At 44.6% G+C, this 26798-nt stretch overlaps 1 protein-coding gene across 1 annotated transcript; it reads left to right on the top strand.

Annotated features, from left to right (window-relative positions):
- The first annotated feature begins 3209 nt into the window (after nucleotides 1-3209).
- Nucleotides 3210-26579, top strand: CD2 (CD2 molecule). The gene is made up of 5 exons (XM_063304715.1): nucleotides 3210-3319; nucleotides 5513-5815; nucleotides 7204-7478; nucleotides 7884-8061; nucleotides 25628-26579. Exons 1-5 carry the CDS (start codon nucleotides 3262-3264, stop codon nucleotides 25834-25836), a joined length of 1023 nt encoding a protein of 340 aa, XP_063160785.1. The 5' UTR covers nucleotides 3210-3261; the 3' UTR covers nucleotides 25837-26579.
- Nucleotides 26580-26798: the final 219 nt, after the last annotated feature.

Raw genomic sequence — 26798 nt, 5'->3', positions numbered from 1 at the left:
AAAACTAGATGATAGACATGGTTGCCAACTTCCTTTTCCAGCAGGGTTCTTGCAAGTTTGGGAGCAACCTGAGGGAGAACTGAATAACAGTTACAGCCTTCCCCTGGATATAATTATTGTTTTACTTACACTATAATAGGCAGCTTGCAAAGGTACAAAAACCCTTCTGCAAGTAAAATGTGTAAAATGGAAGAGCTGGAATCACATTATAGATGCTGTAATATCTATCTATCTATCTATCTATCTATCTATCTATCTATCTATCTATCTATCTATCTATCTATCTATCTATCTATCTATCTCACTTCTTTCTTCTGGTGTCCTCCCCACCAGGTTCCACTCAGTAACATTACAAACAAACAAACAAAGAAACAAAGTAATTGACTTGTGTCAACAGTGACTGAATGGAGATTTGAACCTTAGTCCAAAAACTCATGTAAGATGTTTGTGAGAGCGGCTACATTAAAAAACAAAAACTAACAGGCAATGGCAAGAAGGTACGAGGCAATGTATTCATTTCACAGGAAGAGGCATGGGCAAGGGGTGAATTTTTGGCTCTATTTTACTTTCTTGTGCTTTTGTATTTTTTAAAATAATATGCATGGCTCAACATGCCTCTTTCATTTGATTTTCCACTGTAAGTCAGTGAAAAAAATCCTAATACTCTTATCTGGAGAGGCAATCCTGAGTAGTTCAGATTGCTGAAAGAAGAGGCTTAGGTTGTCTGGGCCAAAGTAGCTTTCCTCTGCTAGCAACACATTCTTGCCCTAAGTAAGAGATCCCACTCCCCTACATCAGTGCCAGATTGTCTGGCAGCCTCAGTTTTATCCCTTGATCACACAAAGTTGACCTTTTCTTATGCACAGCTCATATTTTTATAGACTCATAGGACTGGAAGGGACTTGGAAGTCATCTAGTTCAATCCCCTGTCCATCACAGGAATCCTCATACCAGCCTGGACTAACTGCTGTCCAATCTTTTCCTAAAGAGCTCCAGTGTTCCAGAAGGCAATCTGTTCCACTGCTTATACAGCATTAATAGATTTTAATCTGTTTGACACTGATATATGACATTCTGGAAGGTAACAAGCTCCTCCTCCTAAACCTGCCACTGAACCATGGTGTGAAACTTGATGTGCAATATTATGCCATTGACAAAAGTGAGACCAAATTGTGAGCAAGTAACTGATTTTCCCATTATTCTCCGAAAATAATAACTCAAAAAAACATACACACACACTTTGGTCTATTGCCATCTTCATTTTCTCCAAAATGAAGACAGAGTAATGAGCAAAGGTAACGTGGCCCTCCCCATATCATCCTTCTCAACTGAAGATGACAACTGGTCTCATAGTTGGGTTAGCTACCCTCATGACTTCAGAGCAACACCCGCCCTCATTGCCGATTTGGATAACTTTTATCCAACTTTTATCCCTTTCATGCTTTCTGGCAAAGGAGGTCCTATAAAAAGTTCCAGTGCTCTGGATTGATACAATCCCTCATTTGTACCTGTGACATGTCAGTTGTGCTATTGCTGAACACAGCACTAGCATCTGAAAGAGTGCTAAACTTGTGTTTCACATACCTTGTTTGACAGATGAAAGGCCCAGAAGAGTGATACAGGGTGAAATGGGAGGTCATGATCATGTGAACAAACTCTGTTCTTAAATATTGCTGCAATGAGTGACCAAGGAGTGCAGTTTTGACCTTATGGCTGACAGTACCAAGAATTAGTTACGGAGAACCTGCTGTTACACAGCCTACACATAGCAACAACAGTTATCATCATGGAACCTGTTGCTACCCATGCCAGAATGAAGTAGGTTGAATGGCACCCCAAAGTTGCAAAAAAAGTACAGCCACAAAAGTTCTGCTGCTTTCCTTGTCACCTGAAGCAGCAGAATCCAGCTCTTTTTAAATTGGGAAGCACCATTCAGGTATTATGCAGGCAAGTGTCTTTGCAAAATCCGGGTGTCCATTGTTTCTTGCAGCTCAAACTGAAATGTCAATGAAGGGCAATACCCAGCAATTCCCAATTAATTCAACTTCTTTTTATCTTTTTCTTGGCAATTTCAGTTCTCACTTCCCTTTAACAAAGTAATTAAAAGCATGCCCTCATATGCAGCCTTTTTATTTCTCTCAAAAAACTTTTATTCTTTATAACAAACCACATCTTACTACCTTTTTGTTTGCATTTGCATCCATTTCCCTGCCTTTGGTCAATATTCTACCAAGGTATACTAATTCATCTCCTTCTCTTATTTTTTTTAAAATTATCTTTGCATAACTTGCATTTTCCCTGTCAAATACAACTGTTTTGGCATTCAATACGTTTTTTAAGATCCATCCTGCTTCATACTAACATTGCTATCATACAATCTATCTAATATTTGTTGCATATCACATGGGTTCCTTTTAGGTTCTCACTAACAATGTATTCCCATCTCAAACCAGCACACCTCACGTTACCACAACCATTTCTTATAAATGCCTTCATACATAAACATCTTAAACAAGGGGACATCACTAAGACTTGACTTACTTCCTACACAAAATTAAACCATTTGCTAAGCAACAATTTATTCTAGGGCGTGTTTTGTTTCTGTTGTATATTATTTTACTGAATTAAGCAGCAAATCTTCAATTCTTTGTGCATCACATTACATAATTCAAGGCTATTCACTTTATCATTTACTTTCTCTACATCAAAAAATACAAAATAATTTTTCTTTTATTCATACATTTTACTGAAGAGCAAAAGTTTGCTTAGTGTAAAGCATCCACTTAAATGCTACATCAGGTTTCTCTTCCTCTGATGTGTTCGATCGTGACTTTAATAATTCAACAGAATTATAGAAGTGACCAGTATGTGAAATTGCTGAATGTGATCCTCTAGAGTTTCATATTGAAACTTCCCAATGAACCTTGTTCAACTTTTCTTTGAAATCAGGTAAGGAAGTAGAGATTTTAAAATTGAAAGGGAAAAATATAAATTGTGTATTTTTGCAATAGTTGCTTACAAAAAACGGATAGCCACTAAATCTGGCTCTGCCAGTCTCATTTCTGCATGTTGGAGAAAGAAAAGCTGCAAGGTGCAGGTGGTGCAGGCGGTGAGAGAGAGAGAGAGAGAGAGAGAGAGAGAGAGAGAGAGAGAGAGAGAGAGAGAGAAGCGAGTGATGTGATATAGCACATATGTCAGATACTGAAAGCTTTGTCACAAGAATATACTTCCCTGCCTCTCTGTACAAATACAACCTTGAACATGAACTTGCACAATCCGTTCCTAATTAAATTCCTGATTATCTTTATCAGCTTGGAAGGTAAGTTTGAAACGACAATATTCTTTGACTTTCTTTGAGAATGCCAAGAACGTTATTACAATTATTACCAATATTTAATTGTGAGAACAAAGCGATTAAAATTTAGTAACTTCTTTTAAATAACTTTTTTGAAAGTGAATGAGAGTATAGAGTGGTTAAGATGTTGGACTTGGACCCAGGGGGCAGTCAAAAGTCAGTGAGTGTGTTTGGGCCAGTCTCTTGGCCATTGGGCTGAGAGAAAAGGGCTGGTCCAAAGTCTTCCGGTTTGCTGCTGCAGCTGAGAGGGGACTAAAACCTGGGTCGAACATCTTACTAGACGTTATTAAGTATAGAGTTTTATTATTTAATAAAACTCTATACTTATAATCTCGGCTATTAAGATTAGAAATCAGTCCACTAGGATTTAGTGGAGTTTGGGGTTTGTAAAACTTTATGGATGTTTGTAAAAGTCAGCTATGGACATTTTAGAGTTAGGAAATTATGGAACATATGGTGCAATATTGACAGCACTCAGCTATCTACCAGCACTTTAACACAAACATTTACAAAACGGTTATCAGAGGAAAACACTATAGTAAAGCAAGCACTGAAAAACAACAAAGTTGAAGTAGTTTAGAATTGGCTGAATTGCTTTCTTAAAAAATTATATTTGTACTAGGTAATAAAAACAGAACATCTCTATAAAAATTACAGCTGGTACTCTTTTCAGATAGGATTTTACTATCTGGAAAATATTAAACATCATACTGAACCCCATCTGAAATAACATGGAAACCATTTCTTTACCATGCAAATGTTGGAATGATAGTAAACAAATGTATTTAGTTTAATTACTGTTTCAGTCATTTGTATGCTATCTGCTCATAAGATGACTTACAAACCCTAATAACATAATGTAATGCTCAATGTAATCACAATTAAAAAGCCATCACTACTATCAATTTAATTTGGGTTCTCTACACCAAAAGCTCTGAGACGCAGCTTTTATAGCTGTGCATAGTGATTAACGTTCCTCACCTCTTCAACTCTGAGATTGTGCTACGAACTGGGAGGCCCTAATTATACTATAATGCTGAACCTGTTAGATGAAAACTCACTAACTACTTGCTACTTCACTAGCAGAAGTAATTGTCCGAGCAGTGACCTATTTGTCAAGGAACAATAGTAATACCTTCAAAAGAGGGTTCTATCTCCCTATTTCTTCCCTATTCTATTTTGCACATAAACTTGAGCCAAACACATTTTAGACTCAGAATAGCCAGTTTGGTCTAGTGGTTAAGGCACTAGTCTAGGAGTAAGGAAACTTGAGTTCTAATCTTGCCTTAGGAAGCCATCTGGATGATTTTGGGCCAATTACTTTCTTCCAACCTTAGGAAGAAGACAGCGGAAAACTAATCACAAAAAAGTCACCAATAAAACTGCACGGACTTATCCATGTAGTCACTGGGAGGCAAAAATGTTTTGAATGTTTTTTTTTAAAATCAGAATGTACGTATGCATGTACAAAATTAAACAAAATACACAGAAGGAAAATTGAAGCAAAGGGGTTTTAAAAGCTCCATTCTCCTACTAAAACCAACATCTAATATGGAAAAGAATTAAAAAAAGGGTTAGATCTGATTGGTATTTGGATGGAGACCATCAGGAATCCCAGACCAGTAAGCTAGACTGGGAGGTAAAACAAAAAACAAAAACATTCAGAGAAAGAATATCAAAGAAAACTATACTGTTGCCAAAGAAAACAACATGGATTTATTTATATAGTTACCAGGAATGGAGCTTTATTCAAAGAAGTTTTTATCTTTAATTGTGTATATAATATGCAAGTGAAGGGGTAGTTAGTTTGGTTAAGTTAATTTTTTCAAATAAAGTTCTACTGTGTATGTGCATGTTAACACATGAACACAGCAGCTGAATGCCAATCATTATGAAACTTGTCCAGAAAAACACAAAACACTACTGATTTTAATGTAATTAAAATTCTATAGAGACCACTTTCTATGCTTACCATTATTATATCTACAAATTACTTTAGATCAAGGCAATGGGTTTACTAATGGTGTTAGTTTCCTTGGAAGATGAAACACTGTGCCATAAGATATGTAGGAAGTTGATGAATATTAAAAAGCATGCAAGCATACATTTTTCCATTTATAGTCTAAGGAACAAAGTTTGTGTATTCTTTTTTTGTAGGTTCCATGTCCATGGATTACACGATTCATGGTTTTTTGGGAAGCCAAATTATTCTTCCCATATACAATAATAGTGGCAAACCATATTTTATACGGTGGACTAGGGACTCTACATTTATTGCAGATCGTGCAAGTAATAATATACCAACAGCAGAATCGGAATCAAAGAAATACCATGTATTTCCTGATGGAAGCCTGAAAATAAATACATTGGAGAAAAAGGATGCTGGAAGTTACAAAGTGAACACATATAATGAAACTGGCTACTTTCAATTGCAGCAATCAGTTACTTTGCAAGTTCGTGGTGAGTTTTTGAATACAAATCTCTTCCCTACATTAGCCTGTGAGCACCTTGGTTTTACTTTCTTTCTTCCTCTATCAATTGCCCCTTTGGATTGGCCACAGCTCGATTTCTGTGGGTAGTGTTATTCCCATAAGATTTTTTTTGTAAATTTTAAAAAACAGATAAGCTTAGTAAGATAGGCATCCCTGAGAAAACAACGCCTGAGGTTCCCGAGGTCTCTAAAAATAATACCAACAGTTTGAAGCCAGTCATGAAAACCTGGTTACCAGTACAGCCCTTTCAACGTGGCCATAACATGATCATGGTACCATGAATTAGTTAGCAGGCAAACGCCTGCAATTTGTGAAAAAACAGTGGAATTTTCCAGAGGATCAGAAATGACAGCTTCACTTGACCTTTGTTGCTGTAATTCAGAAATAAAATAATTGATCACTACCACGTTACCAAGATTAAATTTTTTCAGGGGATGCATAGTAGACAGATTGAATCCTAATTTGAAACCAGACTTTCTATTAATAGTTCTTCCATCTACTCCAAATTTAATTTTAGATTGTTCACTGTGATTAAATCCTTTATCAAATCCAGGCAACTATGGACCAATTCTTTGAAAGTAGGTGACAAAAAGAAATAATTACCATGTTGGTGACAGTTTCTCAAAACCATAAAATGACATCTCTTAAGAGTTTCATGCTGATGTTAGGTGCTGTATGGGACAAGACAGAAATGTGTGGAACATCATAAAGCAGGGGTAGGAAATCTGTGGCCTTCTAGATGTTGTTGAATAACAGCTTCCAGCAACTCCAGCTGGCCTGGCCAATAGTTAGAGATGCTAGGCTTTGTACTTCAGCAACATCTGGAGAGCCATCAGTTCTCCATCCTTGCCACAGGGCAAAAAGTAATCTCTCAGCACCATTACATGGACATAATCCAAAAGAAAGGGTTAAAACAGTGCATAACCTTGCTGGGCAGAATGTCAGAATATCCAAAAGGATATCATAGGCAGACGGAATATTGTTCTGCACTGGGACAACAGTGCAAACAAAGGATTAAAATCCCTCAAGCAGGCTGCACATAGGCAAACTGCTTTATTTCTAGATAGAAGAAAACAGGAGTCAGATGGAGCTCATCCAAGGATCTATGTAATAAATATATCTGCTCTATATAATTATAGTAATAGTTGCAGAATTCACTGAATATCTATCATTATTAGATAAATATTGATTTTTTTTCTCACCAGTTTTGTTTCAGTTTGTAAGCTGAATTTAAAACACCGTGTTTCTTTATGCCCTGGTTATGCATTCTAATGTCCTTCAGATGTTTTGGACCAACTCCCATCTGCCCCAGCCCCCCCACTCCTCCTTCCTTTAAACCTACTTATTTTCTTTCAGAACTCTTGCCTCAGCCAAAACTCACTGCGTTTTGCTCCAAAAGAATACTGGAATGTGAAGTGAAATTCTCTGAAAAACCCAGATTTAAATTGTTTCAAAATACTCAAGAAATTGAAACTTTTCAAGGACCAGTATATGACAATGTGACATGGAAGGTGACATTGCAATTAAAAGTCCTTTCTGGAAAATTCAGATGTGAGGTTGACGTTAATTCTGACAAGACTCATACAGAGAAAATAATATGTCAAGGTATTAATCCTAACTTGCTAACACACCTCTGAATTCTAGAAGAGGGGCTGGGTTTATTCATTATGCTAAAGCATAATACAGTTTGTTTCTTTCTGGCTTAAAGTATAAATTCAGATTTTATGGTTTGTAATCTGTAATTTTTGACTACAGATGAATCAGATCAATTGTGAGATATTCCACAAACCTAAATAATACTTGTAACTGTGACAGAGCCAATCAGTTAAATGAATATATTAAATAAAATTGTGGTATGTTTATGCCGATTATGATTTATTCAAGAAACCGTTTTAAGGAAGCCAAGAATAATAGCTTTGTGGACTTTTTTCTTATTTTTAACATGTTATGAGGGCAGAAATAATAATGGAATATGTTTTTTCCCCCTTATATATGCTCCCTTCCCATTCTCTATGTGTGTGCATGTATATACGTAGGTACACATATGCACGCACATACTTTCTTATGAATTTGTCTGTGTTTTACATTTCCCTCATTCAGTACCTATGTTCCTCATCTTGACAATCACAGGAGGTGTAGTCACATTGATCATCTTTATGGCTCTGATTATTTATTGCATCAAAAAGAAGAAAGCAAAAAGACATGAACGGGAAGGTAAGCCTGGCATTCATTCCATCTGGAATCAAACAGGCTTCTCTCTTTCTAACAACCGAGTAGGCTAAAGCTATTAACAAGTGTGAAATTGTGCATACAGGTAGTCCCCAACTTGCAACAATGATTGGGACCAGAATTTCTGTCGCTAAGCAATGCGGTCATAAAGCTTAGCAATGGCAATCACTGCATTCCCGCTTGCTGTCATTAATTGAATCCCATGGTCATTAGGCAAGACAACTTCTTGCCAGATTCCCACAACCAAAGTCAGTGGGGAAGCCAGCAGGAAGTTACAAGTCCCAGGCTGGCAGGCAGGAAAGTGGCTGCTGCTGAGTCTGGGAGGGAGGAGGTGTGTGGGAGTGCACAGGAGAGTCAGGGAGGGTGCACAAGGGTGTGAGGGGATGCATAAGAGGTGCTGCATGGGTTGGGGAGGGTGTACAGGGGTGTGGCGCAGGTTGGGGAGGATGCACAGGGATTTATGAGTGGCTGGTGTGGCGTGAATGCAGAGGGGCTGGGGAGGATGTGCAGTTGGGGACACTTACCCCAGAGACTTGGAGCCTTCCCTGCCAGCTTCCCCATTGACTTTCTGGGGAAGTCAGCAGGGAAGGTTGCAAATAGTGATCCCATGATAGCAGGTGTTTGGCAACTGGTCATAAGTGTGAATGAGTTGCCAAGAGCCCAGATTGCAATCATGTAACCATGCAGGTGCTAGGGCAGCTGTAACTTCAAATGGTCTTTGAACGAATGGTCATAAATCGAGGACTACCTATATATATACTAAATCAATTTCTACATACTGTATATTTTAGTGAAAACTGAAGTGCAGGCTTGGTGTCATGAGTACTGATGGTGAGCAGGAGGGGGCCCCTATCCAGGGGGAAAAATGCATGCATAGTACTGAGGAGTTAAGCAGCCATTCAAAGAGACACAGATCAGACCCGCCTTTTGGGGTTTATCTTTCTGGGTTTTTCCCACACTTCTTCAGTTTGTTAGGATTTTCTGTCTAATGTAGCAGTAATAAACACTAGACCCTATTCCTTGTCTCAGCGTGGTTCCTGGCTGTTAGGACACTTGGCCTAGGTAGGAAGGGAAGGAAGGAAAAAGAGGAAAAATTACAGCGTTGTACTTACTGTGTCCAAAGAAGCCTGATTTTCATAAAAGCATGTGATTTCTTGCTCTGCTTTTCGGCCTGGTTTCTAGATTAAAAATTAAAATAATAGCAATATGTGATTTGTGATTGCAAACTGGATTGGTTACTCAAAGATGAAAAAAATTAAAATGTGCTAGGAAAGGGGGCATGAGTGAGAGTCAGGGGTGGTTAGGAGTGGCTGGTGTGTCCCACCTCTACTAGTGAGATGTGGGGCACTGTAAAAGTGTGGATGGCAGTAGTGACCCAACAGCACTGAGAGCAGAAGCTGGTGTGCTGGGGGAGATTGCCACTGCTTAAAGTGGATGATGTGGGAGAAGATGGATGTGTGGGAAAAGGGACCCCTGGTTAAGCCCAGGGGTTCCAGAGGTCCAGGAGTGGAGGCTACTGGACTAGGAAACTCTGGGGGCTATGGGACGGGCTATTCCATCGAGGTGGTGACAGGCCGAGGATGTTATGATGGGACCTGGAGGACAGGCCATCTTCAGGGAAGACACCCCTGGTGTTTATTACCAGTGGTGTGTTCTGGCCCTCCGTGGTCATACCCAGGTCCTGGACAGCAGATCCTTGTGAGCCCTGGTCTTTGGCTGCTGATCCTTAACGCCAGGTCAGTGAACAACAAGGCCCCTGTCATATGTGATTTAATCACAGAGGAGGGGGCAGACCTGGTGTGTATCACTGAGACCTGGCTGGGCTCGGAAGGGGGAGTAGCTCCGAGATGTGCCCGGCTGCGTTTCAAGTGTGGCACCAGATGAGACAACAGGACAGGGGAGGAAGGGAGGCAGTTGTCATCAGAGAATCTTTAGTGGCCTTCAGGGGCCCTGCTCTGCAAGTGGCCAGTTGTGAGACCCTGTTTTTCAAGCTGAGATCCCAAGAACAGTTGGGGGTGTTGCTGCTGTACCAGACTCCCTGCTGCGTAGCAACCTCCCTGCCCAAGCTTCTGGAGGCTGTCTCGGGGTTGGCAGTGGAGTTCCCCAGGCTTATGGTTCCGGGGTACTTCAATCTGCCATCCCTGGGATGTGCCTCAGAGACAGCCCGGGAGTTCATGGCTACCGTGGCAGCTATGGGCCTGTCCCAGATTATTCGGGACCTGACTCGAGACAGTGGTCACACCCTGGACTTGGTTTTCTTGTCGGAGCAGTGGCAATGTGATCTGAGGGGAGAGTTGGATCTGTCCCCATTGTCATGGTCAGACCACGCCCTGGTGACCCTGAAATTCTATTGTGCCACCCCGCTTCGCAGGGAGGCTGGACCCATTCAATTGGTCCGCCCCCAGTGACTGATGGACCCAGTAGGGTTTCAGAGGGACCTGGGGGTTATTCCCAAGGGCCTGCTGCACAGTCCAGCGGAGGTCCTAGCCACGGCCTGGAATGGGGCCGCGGCCGGGGCCTTGGACAGGATCGTGCCTGTGCAACCTCTCTTGCCTCGTTCGACCCGGCACTCCCCATGGTTTATGGAGGAGTTGAGGGTTTTGAAGAGGGTTAAGAGAGGTCTGGAGTGTCGCTGGAGGAAGACGAAGACTGAATCTGACCGAACACAAGCTACAGCCGCTATTAAGGCCTACCTTGTGGTGGTAAGAGTGGCAAAAAGTATTTCTCCGCTCTTGTTGCATCTGCAGAATGCTGTCCAACGGCCCTGTTCAAGATCGCTCGATCTCTTCTGGGTCAGGTAGATCCAGGGACCCAGCTACAGGGCTGTTCAGAAGAGTTTTCACAGCATCTGCAGGATAAAATCGCTCAGATCCACTCTAAATTGGACTCTAAGCATGAAGCAGAGTCTGGGGAGATGCCAGGGAAATGTACTTATCCTGTTATTTGGGAATGGTTTGATTCTGTTGGACCTGAGGAAGTGGACAGGATTCTCTGGACTGTGAATGCAACCACATGTCAGCTTGACCCATGCCCTTCCTGGCTGATAAAATCAGTCCGGGAAGTGACTTGTGGTTGGGTCCAGGCGATGGCTAATGCATCTTGAGGGAGGGGATATTTCCGGCTGCCTTTAAGGATGCGCTGGTATATCCCCTCCTCAAGAAACCATCCTTGGACCCTACTATACTGGGCAATTTTCACCCTGTCTCCTACCTTCCCTTCTTGGGAAAGGTGGTTGAAAAAGTGGTTGCATTGCAGCTCCAGAGAATTCTGGAGGAAATGGATTATCTGGACCCCTTTCAGTCAGGTTTCAGGCCAGGATATTGGACAGAAACTGTATTGGTTGCACTTTTGGAGGATCTCTGGCGGGAGTGGGATGGAGGGAGTGCATCCATCCTGGCTCTTCTTGACCTCTCAGTGGCTTTCGATACCATTGCCCATGGTATCCTTCTGGGGCAGCTCAGGGGGTTGGCGGTGGGTGGTGTAGTTTTGCACTGGTTCACCTCCTTCCTCCAGGGCTGTTCCCAATCGGTGGTGATAGGAGAGGAGAGATCCGGCCCTCGACCCCTCCATTGTGGGGTGCCACAGGGTTCGGTACTCTCTCCTCTCCTATTTAACATCTACATGAAACTGCTGGGTGAGATCATCCGTCACCATGGGATGAGGTATCATCAATATGTCGATGATACTCAGTTATATATCTTCATCCCAGGTGAAGTAAGTGATGTGGTCTCCACCCTTTCCAGGTGCCTGGGGGCTGTGGGGGCCTGGAATGGGGAACAATAGGCTTCAACTGAACCCTGGTAAGACAGAGTGGCTGTGGATTGATGGCCCCTCGGGTTCCAGGAAGTTGTGTCCTAACAGTGAGACACACACTGAGATGAGCAGTAGTTCTCTAGTGTTTATTACTGCTACATAAACAGAATCCTAACAAACTGAATAAGCGTGGGAAAAAAACAGACATATAAACCCCAAAGGCTAAGGCGGGCCTGATCTGTGTCTCTTTGAATGGCTGCTTAATTCCTCAGTACTACGCATGCGCTTTCCACCCTGGATGGGAGCCCCTTCCTGCTCGCCATCCTTACTCATGACATCACCTTCCCCTCCAGATTCACATTCCATTTCAGCCCCTCCCTTCCAGAGTTCCTTCCTCCCTCCAGAGTCTCATGAGAGGCCATCTCCCCCTCCAAGCTCCCATGGGAACTGGGCAACGATGGAAAGTCTTCAAAGGAAAACTCCTCCAAGGACGAATCAGTGCTGCTCTCCAGGTCTGATAACGCTTCTGGCCCAGGTGGCCGCTGCTGGAAAATAGATAATTAGAAGAGTCGTCCCCCCTCCCCCCTGGGAAATGCACAACGGAGGTGGAGGGCTGTGGTCCCCCCCCCCTCCTCTGTAACTGTTGTCAAGGCTTCAGGCGGGGGTGGAAGGTGCAAACTTACGAATTCCTCTGCCTGCTCAGCCAAGTGAGGAATCTCTGGTAGAGTGCGAGGCTTGGGTTTGTGAGGGAAAAGCTGATGGAATCGATGAACCAGCACTGGTGCATGCGCATCTCTGGCATTCTCCCATGTGCGCTCTTCCTCAGGGTACCCTTTCCAGTGTATGAAATATTGGATGCCCCTTCCCCTCCTCCTAGAGTCCAGAATTTCCTCGACTTCGTATTCCTCCTCCCCCTCCACAATTACTGGAGGTGGGGGGGGCAGTTGCGATGGTAAAGCACTTGGGGGAGGGTCCTTGGCTAGCAAGGCTCTGTGAAAGACTGGATGGATTTTCATGGATGCTGGCAGCTGTAAGCGATAAGCCACTGGATTTATCTGCTGTAACACAGTGAAAGGGCCCACAAACTTAGAGTCCAACTTCTTGGAGGGTCTAGTAGAGTTCAAAAACTTGGTAGAGAGCCACACTTTGTCTCCTACCACAATCGCTGGCCCCTCTTGTCTGTGAGCATCTGCAGCTCTCTTGTACGCAGTCTTTGCCCTGTTCAGCTGCTCCTTTAACAACTCCTGTGCAGCTTGTTGCTCTTTAAGAAAATCAGCCATGGCTGGAACAGCATCCTGCTGTGAGGAGGTGGGCAACACCTGAGGGTTAACCCCATAGAGTGCTTGGAAAGGAGACATCTTGGTAGAGGATTGCATGGAGTTGTTATAGGTAAATTCTGCCATGGGGAGCAGGGCTGGCCCATTGTCTTGCTGATAAGTGGTATAACACCTGAGATACTGCTGTAACCATTGGTTAATTTTCTCAGCTTGCCCATTACTAGCAGGATGATGTGATGATGACAGGTGGATTTGGACCCCTAATGACTGGAAAAGGGCCCTCCAGAACCTGGAAGTGAACTGTGGGCCTCTGTCACTCACCAAGTGATTTGCCATGCCTCTATACCTAAAAACATGGTCCATGAACAACTGCGCTGTGGCTTGCGCAGATGGGAGGCCCTTGCAAGGAATAAAATGCGCCATTTTTGTGAAAAGGTCCACCACCACTAGTATGGAAGTCAGCCCCTGGACCGGGGGTAAATCAGTGATGAAATCCATGGAGATTGTATCCCAATGCCTACTGGGGGTGGGTAGGGGTTGCAAGAGCCCTGTGGGCTTCCCTGGGAGAGGCTTGGCTCATCTGCAGGTATGACAAGAAGCCATGTAGCCCCTTATATCTGCAGTCATCTTAGGCCACCAGAGAGACCATCTTAGGTCTCTCAGAGCTCTATGAAGAGTTTTGAAAACACCTCCGTGGCCTGCCGTTTGATGGTCATGGCAAAGTCTCAGTACTTCTTCCCTCAATGAAGGGGGAATATATAATCGCCCACTATGCCAGAGGATTCCTGCCTCCACATTGAATGGGGGGCAGTGTCTTGCGGGCTCCTCTGGAGGTCATCCATCCTGGCCCTGGCCTACGGGTCCTGTTGCTGCTGAGTTCTGACTCTAGTAAATAGGTCCTCTGCTTGTGCGCCTGCTGCTAAATTCTCTGCTTGGTTCCCCCTCATAGACTGATCGAAGTTGTGAGGTTGTAATATAGTAGCCTGTACCTCCTGGTGAGTGGCAGGGGTTGCCTGAAAGGATTGAGACAGGGCATCTGCCAAGCAGTTTTGTGCCCCGGGAACATAAGAAATAACAAAATTGAAACGGGAGAAAAACTGGCTCCCTCTGATTTGGTGTGGGGTGAGGGATCTGGTGTTTTGTAGAAGCTGTAAATTCTTGTGATCGGTGTAAACTTTCACAGGAAAGGTCGCACCTTCTAGCCAGTGCCTCCACTCTTGGAATGCTGCTTTAATTGCCAGCAACTCCTTGTTAAAAACATCATAGTTTCTCTCTGCTGGTGAGAGCATGCGTGAAAAAAAGGCACAAGGAAGCAATGTATTCTCGGTTTTGTTTGTATATTGCAATAACACCGCCCCAATGGCAATATCGGAAGCATCTGAATGCATTATGAATTGCTTCGTGGGATCAGGGTGTCTTAACAGCGGCTGGGATACAAACCGTTGCTTAAATTCTTGGAAGGCTGCTTGCTCTCTCTCCCCCCAAATGAATTTTGATCCTTTCTTCAAAAGCTGTGTGAGGGGTCTAGCCCTGTCACTAAAGTTTTTTATGAACCACCTATAAAAATGGCAAAATCCTAGAAATCTTTGTAGCTCTTTAACATTTCGGGGAGGTTGCCAAGAGAGAATTGCCTGGACCTTAGAAGGATCCATGGATATGCCTTCTGTTGATACCTTATAGCCCAGGAAATGTAATTCAGTTAAATCAAAGGCACACTTCTCTAGCTTGGTGAACAGCTTGTTCTCTCTCAGTCTTTGTAAGACATTACGTACATGGGTTACATGAGTTGTAGCATCCTCATAGAAAATTAATATGTCATCTAGATAAATGACCAGATACTTATCTAATAAATCAGAGAAAATTTGATTCATAAATAGGGAAAATATGGCTCCTGCATTAGACAAGCCAAAGGGCAAAACAAGGTACTCAAATTTACCAAACCTGGTGTCGAAGGCAGTCAGATATTCGTGCCCCTCTTTCATCTGGATCAGATTGTACGCATTCCTGAGATCCAACCTGGTAAAAATGCGTGCTTTATGTAAGCGATCCAGCAGATCAGATATTAGGGGCAGTGGATAAGTTTCTTTCTTTGTGAGTTTATTTAAAAAACTGAAATCATGGACCACTCTCATGGGTGTCTCCTGGGTTGCAGGTGCCAACGGGTCAGGCTTCTTTGGTACGAAGAAGGTAGGAGCAGACGCTGGGGAAGTAGATGGTCGGATGAACCCCTTTTGGAGATTAGAATCCAAGTAATCCTTTAAGGTGGCTAGTTCTTTGAGAGACATGGGATATTGTTTCCTTGCTGGAATCCTGGCTCCTGGTATCAACTCAATGGTGCAATCACAGTCCCTATGCGGGTGTGTGTGTGTGTGTGTAACACTGTGGCCTCTTGTTCACTGAAAACGTCTGCAAAATCTGCATACTTGGCTGGCAACTGGACCCCCCCTGCTTCTGTGACTGTGTTGGTTGCTGAAAAGAGGAGAGTGGCTTGAATCTTGTGATGCTGGCATTCCTTAGCTGGGAAGGAGATTGCTCCCATAGTCCAGTTCAGCAATGGGTTGTGGATCCTCAGCCAAGGCGTGCCTAGGATTACAGGTACATTAAGCGATGCAGTAACATAAAGTTGGATCCACTCAGTGTGGTCTCCCATTGTCAGTTGCACCGGTTCTGTGAACCTTCTAATCGGCCCTGCCTTGAGGGGCTGGCCATCAATGGTCTCCACTTCTATGGGACATGGCAATTCTATGGTCGGGATATTGAAGTCTTGTACGGTCTGTCCATCAATAAAATTGGTTGAAGCTCCGGAATCCACGAGGGCCTCTAGCTTGACCTGGTGCTCTGGGTTGACGTGCATTTTTACTGGTAAGTAGTAAAAGGATTGCCTGGAATCCTTGGAATGAGCCCTCCTTAATTGTTTGATGGTCTCCCTGCTGAGCTCTGTGGAGGGAGACCGACTGAGTTTCCCTGGTTGGAAGTAGAGGCAGAGATGGCTCTTGTTTCAGCTGCTTGCCCTGGGGCTCTTACGGAATTTGCTTGGCTTCTCACTGGGCAAGCTCTCACCATGTGCCCCTGGACTCCTCAGTAGAAACAGAGGGCTCTCTCTCTCCTTCTCTGTCTCTCAGCCTCGGAAATAAGCCTCCTGCTCGCCCCAATCTGCATCAGCTCCTCTGGTTCTGAGTAAGGAGATGCTGTGGAGAGAGCTGGAAATTCTGGAAGCGTCCTGAGGCCCCTGCCTCTCCCCAGCTGCATCTGTCTGAGCTCTTCTAGCCTGGCATCTATGACCACAGACAACTGATATAAGGCTTCTAGGTTAGCTGGTGTTCCCTGGCGCACTAATTTATTCTTAATTTCCTCATCCAGCCCCTGTTTGAATTGGTCTTTTAATGCACTCTCATTCCAATCCAGATCTCCTGCTAACAACTTGAAATCAGCAATGTAGATTCCCACCCTCTTGTTACCTTGCTTGAGCTTCCGAATTTCCCGGCTGGCAGTGACCTCTCTGATCGGGTCGTCAAAGTGTGCTCAGAACCCTGCCAAAAAATTCTGGTAGTCGTTGAGAATTGGGTAGTTGTTCTCCACCATGGGAATAGCCCATTTGGCTGCTGGTCCCTTTAGCAGACTTAGGATGAAGGTGACTCTGGTTCTGTCTGTGGGAAACTCTGCTGGTCTGCTGTCGAAAAACATTGTGCACTGTGAGAGAAAGGTTCTCAACTGTCCTGCTTCTCCTCCAAACTTCTCCGGTAGACTGCCCTGGGATCTCAAGACTACTGGTGGAGCTGCTGCTGCTGGCACCGGTTGTGAGTTAATCGGAGCTGGTTGTTGTAACTGCTGTAGCATGGCAGCTTGTAATGTGTTGATCTGGAGATCTACCTGTTGTTGGTGTTGTTGCAGGGCTGCTGCCAATTGTTGGATGGCGAGCTGAATTTCTTGGGTTTCCGAAGACATTTCTCAAATGTCTCTCCTTTATTTTCCTTGTTCCTCCCTCTTTTGATGGGAGTAGGAGTTTGTTAGGATTGATGTCCTAACAGTGAGACACACACTGTGATGATTGCCTTAATCCAAATAAAACTCTCAGACTCAAGATCACAAATCAGGTTCTGGGTTTATTTAGAAAAGAGTGCAAACAGGTAAAAAGCTGAGAATGAGAAAAGCGCACCTAAACTCAAACTAAATAGCATCATTACAAACATCAGCCCACCCCCTCCTTCACATACATTCCCAGGTGCTCCTAACGAGCTCTGCTGATCAATGGGTAGAAAGACCTTGACATTTAAGAGATAGCCCAAACACATTCCTCCCTGGCACAGTCCAGCACGTCTCATGTACAAGGCTCTCAGCAGCACCCTCCCAGCCAGCACACGTATCAGCACTTTGGCAAGTGAACCGTTATGATGCAGAAACACCACAACAGTGAACGTGACATACCGCCCCCCTCAAAAAAAATGAATGATCAAGCAGAGGGCTTGGAAGGATAGGGAACATGAAAAGCACGTAGTAAATCAGGAGCCAGAACATCACGTGCAGCAACCCATTCAGGATGGGGAAAGTGCTTCCAGCGGACCAGGTACTGAAGAGATCCCCGAAGCCTGCGAGAGTTGAGCACCTCCTTAACCTCGAAGTGTTGCTGCCCATCAATCATGACCGGTGGAGGGGGAGGCGGGCGGGGATGCCAGCGAGATGACTCCTGAGCAGGCTTGAGCAAGCTGCATTAAAAAACAGGATGCAACCGCTTCAAATTATGAGGCAAATCCAAACGAACAGTGACAGGATTGAGTACCGCAGTAATAGGGAAAGGTCCAATAAACTTAGAAGCCAGCTTCTTAGAGGGCTGAGGAGACTTTATAAACTTTGTTGAAAGATAGACCAAATCCCCCACCTGGAAAGTGGGCTGCTGGCGGCGGTGCTTATCAGCATGGAGTTATAGGCTGCTTGAGCCTCTCGAAGAGCGGTCTGAATAACGGGCCAGGAATCAGCCAGCTTAGAGCCCCAATCACAGGTGCTAACAGCCGGAGCGGGAGGCTGGGGAAATTCCGGAATGGGAACAAAATCCCTACCAGAAACAATGCGAAAAGGTGTCTGCCCAGTGCTTTGGTGAACGGCATTATTGTAAGCGACCTCAGCGAAAGGGAGCAAGTCAACCCAATCATCTTGATGGTAGTTTATGTAAGAGTGAAGAAATTGCTCCAATGTGGCATTAAGGACCTCAGTAGATCCGTCTGTCTGGGGATGCCAAGAGGTCGACAGTGCCTGCTCAGTGCCAATCAGCTTCAAAAAAGCCCACCAAAACTTTGAGGTAAATTGTGTGGCCCTATCAGTCACCAAACGAGAGGGGCAGCCATGCAGACGGTACACGTGTACCAAGAAAAGTTTAGCCAGCTGCTGCGCCAAGGGAATAGAAGCGCAGGGAATAAAATGAGCTTGCTTAGAAAAATAGTCCTTGACCACCCAAATGACAGTCTTCTTTTGACTGGGGGGTAGGTCCACAATAAAATCCATGGAAATCACATCCCAAGGGTGAGAAGGGTCAGCCACAGGCTGTAGGAGCCCCTGCGGTTTACCAGCAGAATGCTTGGACATAGCACAGACAGGGCAGGAAGCCACATAGGTTTTGACATCCTTCCGGAGGGTGGGCCACCAGAATTGTCTCCGGACCAAATGAAGGGACTTGAGAAAACCAAAGTGACCAGCCTGCTTACTGTCATGAGAACGGCCCAGTATAGCAGAGTGTTGAGAGTCAGGCACATACAAACGTCCCCCAACCCAGGCAAGGTCGTGCTCAATGGACACCTTGTCAGGATTAGCAAGAAGCCAGGGGTCAGACCGCAACACAGAAACAAAAGCAGAGCGCAATCCACCCGACAATGGAGGTGGCTTGCGAACTAGAGGGCGGAACGGTGGAATCGGAGATGAAAGAGCCGACGGCTGGCCCCGAGTTCTGCTACGTGTGACAGCCACTAGACCCAATTGCAGCCCCAAGAGGACAGTGCCAATTACATCGGAAACCGGGCCCTCGTCTTGCGGCAATCTGGAAAGGGCATCAGCCAAAAAGTTCTTTTTCCTTGGGATAAATTTAAGTTGGAAATTAAAACGGCTGAAAAATTGAGCCCAACGAATTTGCTTAGGGCTGAAGCGTCTGGGTGTATGGAGCGCTTCGAGGTTGCGGTGATCCGTCCAAACCTCAAAAGGGGAAGAAGCCCCTTCCAACAGGTGCCTCCAAGTCTCCAAGGCAGCCTTAACAGCAAAAGCCTCCTTCTCCCAAACATGCCAGCGCCTCTCCGTTTCAGAAAACTTTTGAGAAAGATAGGCACAAGGCTTTAAAAGCCCAGCAGAATCCTTTTGTAACAAAATAGCTCCAATAGAAAAATCAGAGGCATCAACCTGAACGACGAACGGAAGGTCTGGGTCAGGGTGGAAGAGGATGGGCTCTTCAGTAAAAAGAGCCTTCAGCCGATCAAAAGCAGCCTGACATGCAGGAGTCCAATTGAGTACGGCCCCCGGTTTCTTAACCTTGCGAGTCTCCCCCACCCCCTTAGTGCGTAACAAATCAGTCAGGGGCAGGGCAATTTCAGCGAACCCCCGGATCTGTAAAAATTGGCGAACCCCAGGAAACTTTGAAGTTGGCGTCGAGTTCAGGGTCGCTCCCAAGTAAGCACTGCTTGAACCTTAACAGGATCCATCTCAATGCCCTTATCCGAAATCCTGTAACCCAGGTAATCCAAGCGAGACTTATGGAACTCACATTTAGAAAGCTTAGCATAAAGCTTGGCATTCCTAAGCTTGGTGAGAACTTGTTTAAGAAGTTGTTCATGTTCTGCCAAAGACTTAGTATAAATGAGGACATCATCCAAATAAACCAAAACCCCTTTAAACAAGTGGTCATGCAAAACTTCATTGATCAGCTGCATGAAAACCCCTGGAGCCCCTGCCAGACCAAAAGGGAGAACCTTATACTGGAAAGAACCCAATGGGCAATTAAAAGCTGTCTTCCATTCATCCCCCTCCCGAATGCGAATGCGGTAGTATGCTTCGTGAAGATCCAACTTAGAGAAAACTCTGCCAGTGGACAGATGTGTAAGCATGTCCTTGACGAGAGGCAGAGGGTACTTGTTGGAGAGTGAGGTGGAATTTAACCTGCGGTAGTCCATGCAAAGTCTGAAGCTGCCATCCTTCTTCTCCCGGAACAAGACAGGAGCCCAACCGGTGAGTTTGCCGGCTCAATGAAGCCACGAGCTAGGTTTTTGTCAATGAACTCCCGCAAGGCGGTAAGTTCTTTCTTAGTCATGGGGTAAATCTTCGGCTTCAGCAAGGGGACGTCCGGAAGAAGTTCAATGGAACAGTCCGTCTTGCAATGGGGGGGTAATTGGTCGGCCTCCTCTTCCCCAAAAACATCAGCAAAGTCTGAGTATGTGGCCGGTAGACCCTCTAAGGGGGATGGGGAAGCTAGAGAATCAACAATCTCTGCTCGCCCCGCCATCATAGGCATGGACCGTCCCAGGAGAGGAGTTTGATAGAAGCCATCCTCAAAGGTAATGGAGCGGGACCTCCAATTGATGTAGGGATTATGAGAGGTGAGCCATGGAATCCCTAACACAACTAAAGGATTTCCCACTGGGGTGACGATGAAGTGAATGAGTTCGAAGTGGGACCCCATACGCAAAGCGACTTCCCCAGTAAACTGGGTGGCAGCCCCCCCCCCCCGCCGTGGAGCCATCAAGCTGCTGCAAAAGCAGCGGCTTTGGAAGAGGGAAGCAGGGCAAACCCAATGCCTTGACTAAATCAGGATGGATTAAACATCTGGAACAGCCTGAGTCTAGTAAAGCCCAGACCTCAATGGACTTGGATTGAAATCCCAATTCAATTTTGACAGCGAGGATAGGGCAATCAGCACTCACCATGTTGGAATTGCACCCAGATTCCACCACCTGCCCCGCGGCGCCGATTAAGGCAGGTGGAAAGTGTTTTCCACCAGCTGTTCTAGAGCAGCTAAAGCATCTCCCGGAGTGTAGACATCATCGTCGTCAGCAATCGCTAGTGCCCTCGTCAACCTGCAAGGAGGGTTGAGTGGTTTCTTGGTCGTCTTTTGTGGCACTTTGGATGGATGATCTGGTGCCTTAGCCTTGGGGCAGTCGACGGTATGGTGACCCAGTTTTCCACATGTGATGCACTGTCCCCGGACAAAGCGGCATTGTTTCTTTGCATCCCATCTAGAGGTTGACGGTAGGAACGGTGCCCGGGTAGTGGTGGTAGGCTTGTCTTCTCTGGTGGCCATCATGAAGGTGCGCTGGGCATGTTCAGCTTTACCAGCGAGGCAAATCCAGTCATGTAAAGAGTTTGGATCATCTCGCCCAAGTGCCCAGCGCAAGACTTCGCGATTGAGGCCATCCTTAAATCGATCAATCAAGATGGCCTCGGACCATTCAGGAACTTTACCTGCCAAAACCTTGAATTCAAGAGCATAATCAGCAACAGGCTTCTGCCCTTGTACTAGTTCTTTAAGAGTGTCCTTAGCCCTCTCTTTAGCCAAGGGATCCTCAAAATAACGCTTCAGTGCAGCCAAAAAGGCATTGAAAGTGGCCAGGGCTGGCACTTCAATTTCCGACAGCTGGACATACCAGTCAGCAGCCCTGCCCTTCAATTTTGTGGCCACCGCCGAGACCTTTTCTTCTTCAGAAGAAAAGAGGTGGCCATGCCGTCTCATGTAACTGGCGGCATTGGTGAGAAAGAAGGATAGGTTAGCGGGGTCACCATCAAACTTTACCGGGAAGTCCCGGGGAGTTCCTCCAACCTGTGGGACCCCACCTGAGGGACAACTAGGGGCCACCCCTATGGGAGTGGATCCCCGTGGACCTGATGGAAAGTCTCGTGGTTGGCTTCATCTTTCAGCAGTCTGTGATGGTGAAGGTGGGAGACTAGGCGGCCCCACTGTTCCAGGACCCCGGACGATTTTCACGGGGTCCCCAAAGGCAGCTGACATAGAGTGCAAGACGTGTTCCATAGATTCGATCTTGGATTCTAGGACCCTGATTCTGTCCGGTGTGGCGGAGTCTTCCAGCCCCGGCCCCTCAGGTAGCGGGCTCCCCGACACATCTGGCGCACCCCTCTTGGAGTGTTGGGCCAGTGGAGCTTCCACGTGGAGCAGGACGGGGTCCATCAGGGCATCCCACAGAAATTGTTCCTGTCCCGTCATGTCGTCCGTCGATCCCGTGGTAGAGTTGGAGTCCCCCGACTGAGGTGTGGGGTGGGGTGGGACGGGGCTCGGGTCCCTGCTCAGGAATGTCGACTCTGGAAGTTGTCCTGTCTTCTCCTCAAACTCCGTAGGATTCTGTCCCCCTTCTGCCATCGCTAGTTCCCCTTTCGCAAGAAAATTTTCCGGTAAAGAGTAGCAAGGTTGGTTTAAACAATGATTCTCAGCTTTATGTGACGATTGCCTTAATCCAAATAAAACTCTCAGACTCAAGATCACAAATCAGGTTCTGGGTTTATTTAGAAAAGAGTGCAAACAGGTAAAAAGCTGAGAATGAGAAAAGCGCACCTAAACTCAAACTAAATAGCATCATTACAAACATCAGCCCACCCCCTCCTTCACATACATTCCCAGGTGCTCCTAACGAGCTCTGCTGATCAATGGGTAGAAAGACCTTGACATTTAAGAGATAGCCCAAACACATTCCTCCCTGGCACAGTCCAGCACGTCTCATGTACAAGGCTCTCAGCAGCACCCTCCCAGCCAGCACACGTATCAGCACTTTGGCAAGTGAACCATTATGATGCAGAAACACCGCAACGGTGAACATGACACACGCTGAGATGAGGAGTAGTTCTCTAGTGTTTATTACTGCTACATAAACAGAATCCTAACAAACTGAATAAGCGTGGGGAAAAAACCAGACATATAAACCCCAAAGGCTAAGGTGGGCCTGATCTGTGTCTCTTTGAATGGCTGCTTAATTCCTCAGTACTACGCATGCGCTTTCCACCCTGGATGGGAGCCCCTTCCTGCTCGCCATCCTTACTCATGACAAGTTGTCTTCTTTGGTTCTGGATAGGGTGGCACTTCCCCATTTGGAGCCAGTGCGGAACCTGGGAGTCCTCCTGGACTCATGACTCCTGCTCGAAGAGCAGGTGGCAGCCGCAGCCAGGAAGGCCTTTGAACATCTCTGGGTGGTGCACCAACTATGCCCATTCCTGGACCGAAATGCCCTCTGAACAGTCACTCATGCCCTTGTCATCTCCCATATAGACTACTGCAATGTGGTCTACATGGGGCTACCCTTGAAAAGCATTTGGAAGCTTCAGCTGGTCCAGAATGCGGCTGTGCGGACAGTGCCCATGTGACACCACTGTTATGCAAGCTGCATTGGGTACCAGTTTGCTTCCAGGTCCAATTCAAGGTGTTGGTTATCACCTTTAAAGCCCTACATGGCATGGGACCAGGGTACATAAGGGACTGTCTTGCCCCCATAACATCAACCCATCCCACCTGGTCAGGCAGGGAGGGCATGCTATGGACCCCATCAGTAAAGGAATTTCATCTAGTGGGGTCCAGGAGGTGAGCCTTCTCTGCAGTGGTGCCTGCCCTTTGGAACATCATGCCCCCAGAGTTGAGACGGGTTTCCTCACTCTTGGACTTCTGGAAGAAACTGAAGACCTGGTTCTGCTGCCTTGCTTGGGAGGGGAAGAGTGATAACTCCACCTGGGGATGGCTGGCACCATAGCACCTCTTAGTGATTGTGTTCCATCTCCACTTGGATTTTACATTTGTTTTTATGTATATTTTAATGGTAATTTTAGGTGGTTATGTTTTTAGTGTTATATTATTGTAAACCGCCCAGAGTCCCCCATTGGGGGAGATGGGAAGTGATATAAATTTAATAAATAAATAAATAAATGGTTATTTATCTCTCTCCCAGCCAAGCAGAACTTTTTGGAAAACCCCACTTGGTCTTGAGTTGCATGCCATGGGGCATATTCCAAGGATCAGTGGAGGCCAGAACAAAAACTAAATTTGATTTTGTTCAATTAACCTTTAAGTAGTATTTAAACTCAGTATGGTTAATATGATTATGCCCCAGTCATGTATTTCATAACTTTTTCCTGTCAGATTAAAAAATAAAATTTGATATCTTCCTTTTTCTCTCATATACTTCACAACCCTGTACTGGCTTCAAATCAGGGAGAGGTGCCACTACAAAATCTCTATGTCAGCCTTTGGGGCACTGCAGTGTGGTACTTCTCCCTACCTATCTTCATTGTTGAGCAGGTACATCCCAATTGCTCAGCTTCCCTGGACACTTTTGGCAGCTCCCACTACTCCAATAGGAATGTCTAGATTGAGACCCTTTCAGGACTAGTCCCACTGCTTTGGAATTGGCCTTTTACTCTTTGGGTGACAGATGACTTTCTTGTTCATAAATCTCAGCTTAAGACTTTTCAGTTTGACTCTGAGGAATAGGAATGATCCTCTGATTGGGCTCTTAGGCTTCTGGACTTGCCTTGGTAGTAGACTTCCCTGGCTTTTATGTTGTACATTGTTTAAATTTATGTATTTATTTATTTATATTTATTTATATTTCAAATTTCTGTCACCACCCATCTCCCCCAAGGGGTGACTCTGGGCGGTTTATAACACAATAACAAATTAAAACCATAAAACATAAATTACAATACAAATATCATTATAAATAGATAAATATACGACCGTTGTGGCAAAAAACTCTCATTCAATAGGGAGAGCACTATGGCGCCAACCACCCCCAGGAAGAGCTTTTTTTTTTTAACCTGAACTTTACCTGATTTAATTACATATATATTGTTAGCAAGTCTTATGGTCTAGTTTATAGAATGTTTTTATGATATCCATTTTGTATTGTGCAATTTCTATAGAATTGAGTTGCCTAAGATTTTTAGTACAGTATGTCTATTTTGTAATTTTGTATATTTTAATTAATTGATATTCTTTAATTTCTAATCCATGATTAGTTTTTATGTGGATGATGATGATGATGATGATGATGATGATGATGATGATGATGATGCTTCACCCAAGGCTTTCAGAGACTCCATGTGTCCCTGAAACATGTTTATATTTTTAACATGTGGTATCACAGAGACATGACTGGAGATAATGAGAGACAAAGGGCAGCCAGGTGATACTCAAGTCATCATGATGCAGATTTCCTCAACCAGTAGCTCCCAGATATATTGGATTACAATGCCTTTCATTTTGATGCTGGCTGTAGTAAGGACACATGGAGTTACCAGGTTGGGGAAGTATGACTTAGACCTCAAAAGAAGGTGCTGGATTGGAAACTTTGAAATGGCAGACTCTTCTTTTCTGAGATTGTCTGTCCTAGTCCAGGTTTGAATATTGGAATTTGAGTATTTGACAATTCCCCTATGCTACTTCACCTTTGCCTAATTCTGACATATAATTTATGCCAACCAAAACTGATTTTGTACCACTGCTCTTCAGTTAGGTCAGTCATTATTACTCAGTTTTTGTTTGTTCATTCTTATTGCAGCTCAGGAGCATGCCTTGCAAGTCCAGATTGAGGATCACATGAAATATAGGAAACTTCCTCAGACTCCAGTTCGTTCTGCCTCTAATCCACCACCTCAAAAAAGCATGTTGCCTCCATCTCATTCTGAACTGCAACAGCAGAACGGTCCCCCTCCACCCAAATCATGCCCTCATCCGAAACCACCCCGGCGCATGAAAGAAAGACCTTAAGTATTGTTGTGTTGCACACTTACTATGGAGGAAATGCTTATACTCCCCATACTTGCAGGGCAATTTCTGTGAAGTCCCTGTGCTGCAGTGCATAGCCAGCCAACTCTGAGCTGGCTTAAAGTGTGGTTCTTGGCAAACAGAATAGTTAAGAGACAAAATCAGAAGATTCAGAGTGACTCATTACTCCTGCATACAAAGCTATATCGGATTTCAAGACTAGAGAGGCCTTGGCTTATTTTAATGATAGTATGACTGCCATTTCCTTCAAGCAATTTAAATATTTTCTTGTATTCCTTATTGTTTTATGTTTCATTCCTAATCATTTTAAAGGTTTTGCACTATATTTTTGTAATACATACATACAGAGAACTATATTTCAAGCAATAAAAAGAAGACAATTGAGCAGAAATAACAACACAGCATGTACTATGAGAATTGATATTTTTTTCAGTTATGAGGAAAGCCTACTAGAATCTACTTTGGACTTTACTTCTACAGTACATGCCATTTGTAAAGACTGTGGGTATTGATTGTTACAAATATTTGTGCTGTTTAGAAGAAATAGATATAAAATACTCTTCTCAGGGGGAGGTAGGAACATTGATGCTTGTGGAGGAATGTGAACAGAAAAAAGTGATCTGCTTCTTCATTACAAGACTAAAATGATTGTGCAGCTATCTTCCCACTTCCCAGGTGGCCACATGGAGAAATCTGGAGATTCAACTCCAGCTTGAATATCTAAACCTAGATATTATATCTATATTATAGATATTAGATATTATAGATATCTAGATATTATATATATATATCACATATCTAAACATAGAAAAACTATAATTAAGATTAGCTATAATTGCCAAGCAAACCAGTTTCAAACTGTGGATAAAGAAGCTGGTTGTTTTTAATAACTGTAAATAATATTATCCGCAATGTGTTTTATATTTTACATGAAAGTATGGTCA

The sequence above is a fragment of the Candoia aspera genome, chromosome 5 (assembly GCF_035149785.1).
Source record: "Candoia aspera isolate rCanAsp1 chromosome 5, rCanAsp1.hap2, whole genome shotgun sequence".
Taxonomy (NCBI): domain Eukaryota; kingdom Metazoa; phylum Chordata; class Lepidosauria; order Squamata; family Boidae; genus Candoia; species Candoia aspera.
Note: the sequence above shows the minus strand (reverse complement) of the source record. Positions and strands in the feature narration are given on the sequence as shown.

Bases quoted from the DNA above. Each gene is read 5' to 3' on its own strand.
- CD2 (XM_063304715.1), top strand. From the start codon at position 3,262: ATGAACTTGCACAATCCGTTCCTAATTAAATTCCTGATTATCTTTATC. The intron at 3,320-5,512 runs GTAAGTTTGAAA...CTTTTTTTGTAG, and splicing joins TATCTTTATCAGCTTGGAAG to GTTCCATGTCCATGGATTAC. The intron at 5,816-7,203 runs GTGAGTTTTTGA...ATTTTCTTTCAG, and splicing joins AGTTACTTTGCAAGTTCGTG to AACTCTTGCCTCAGCCAAAA.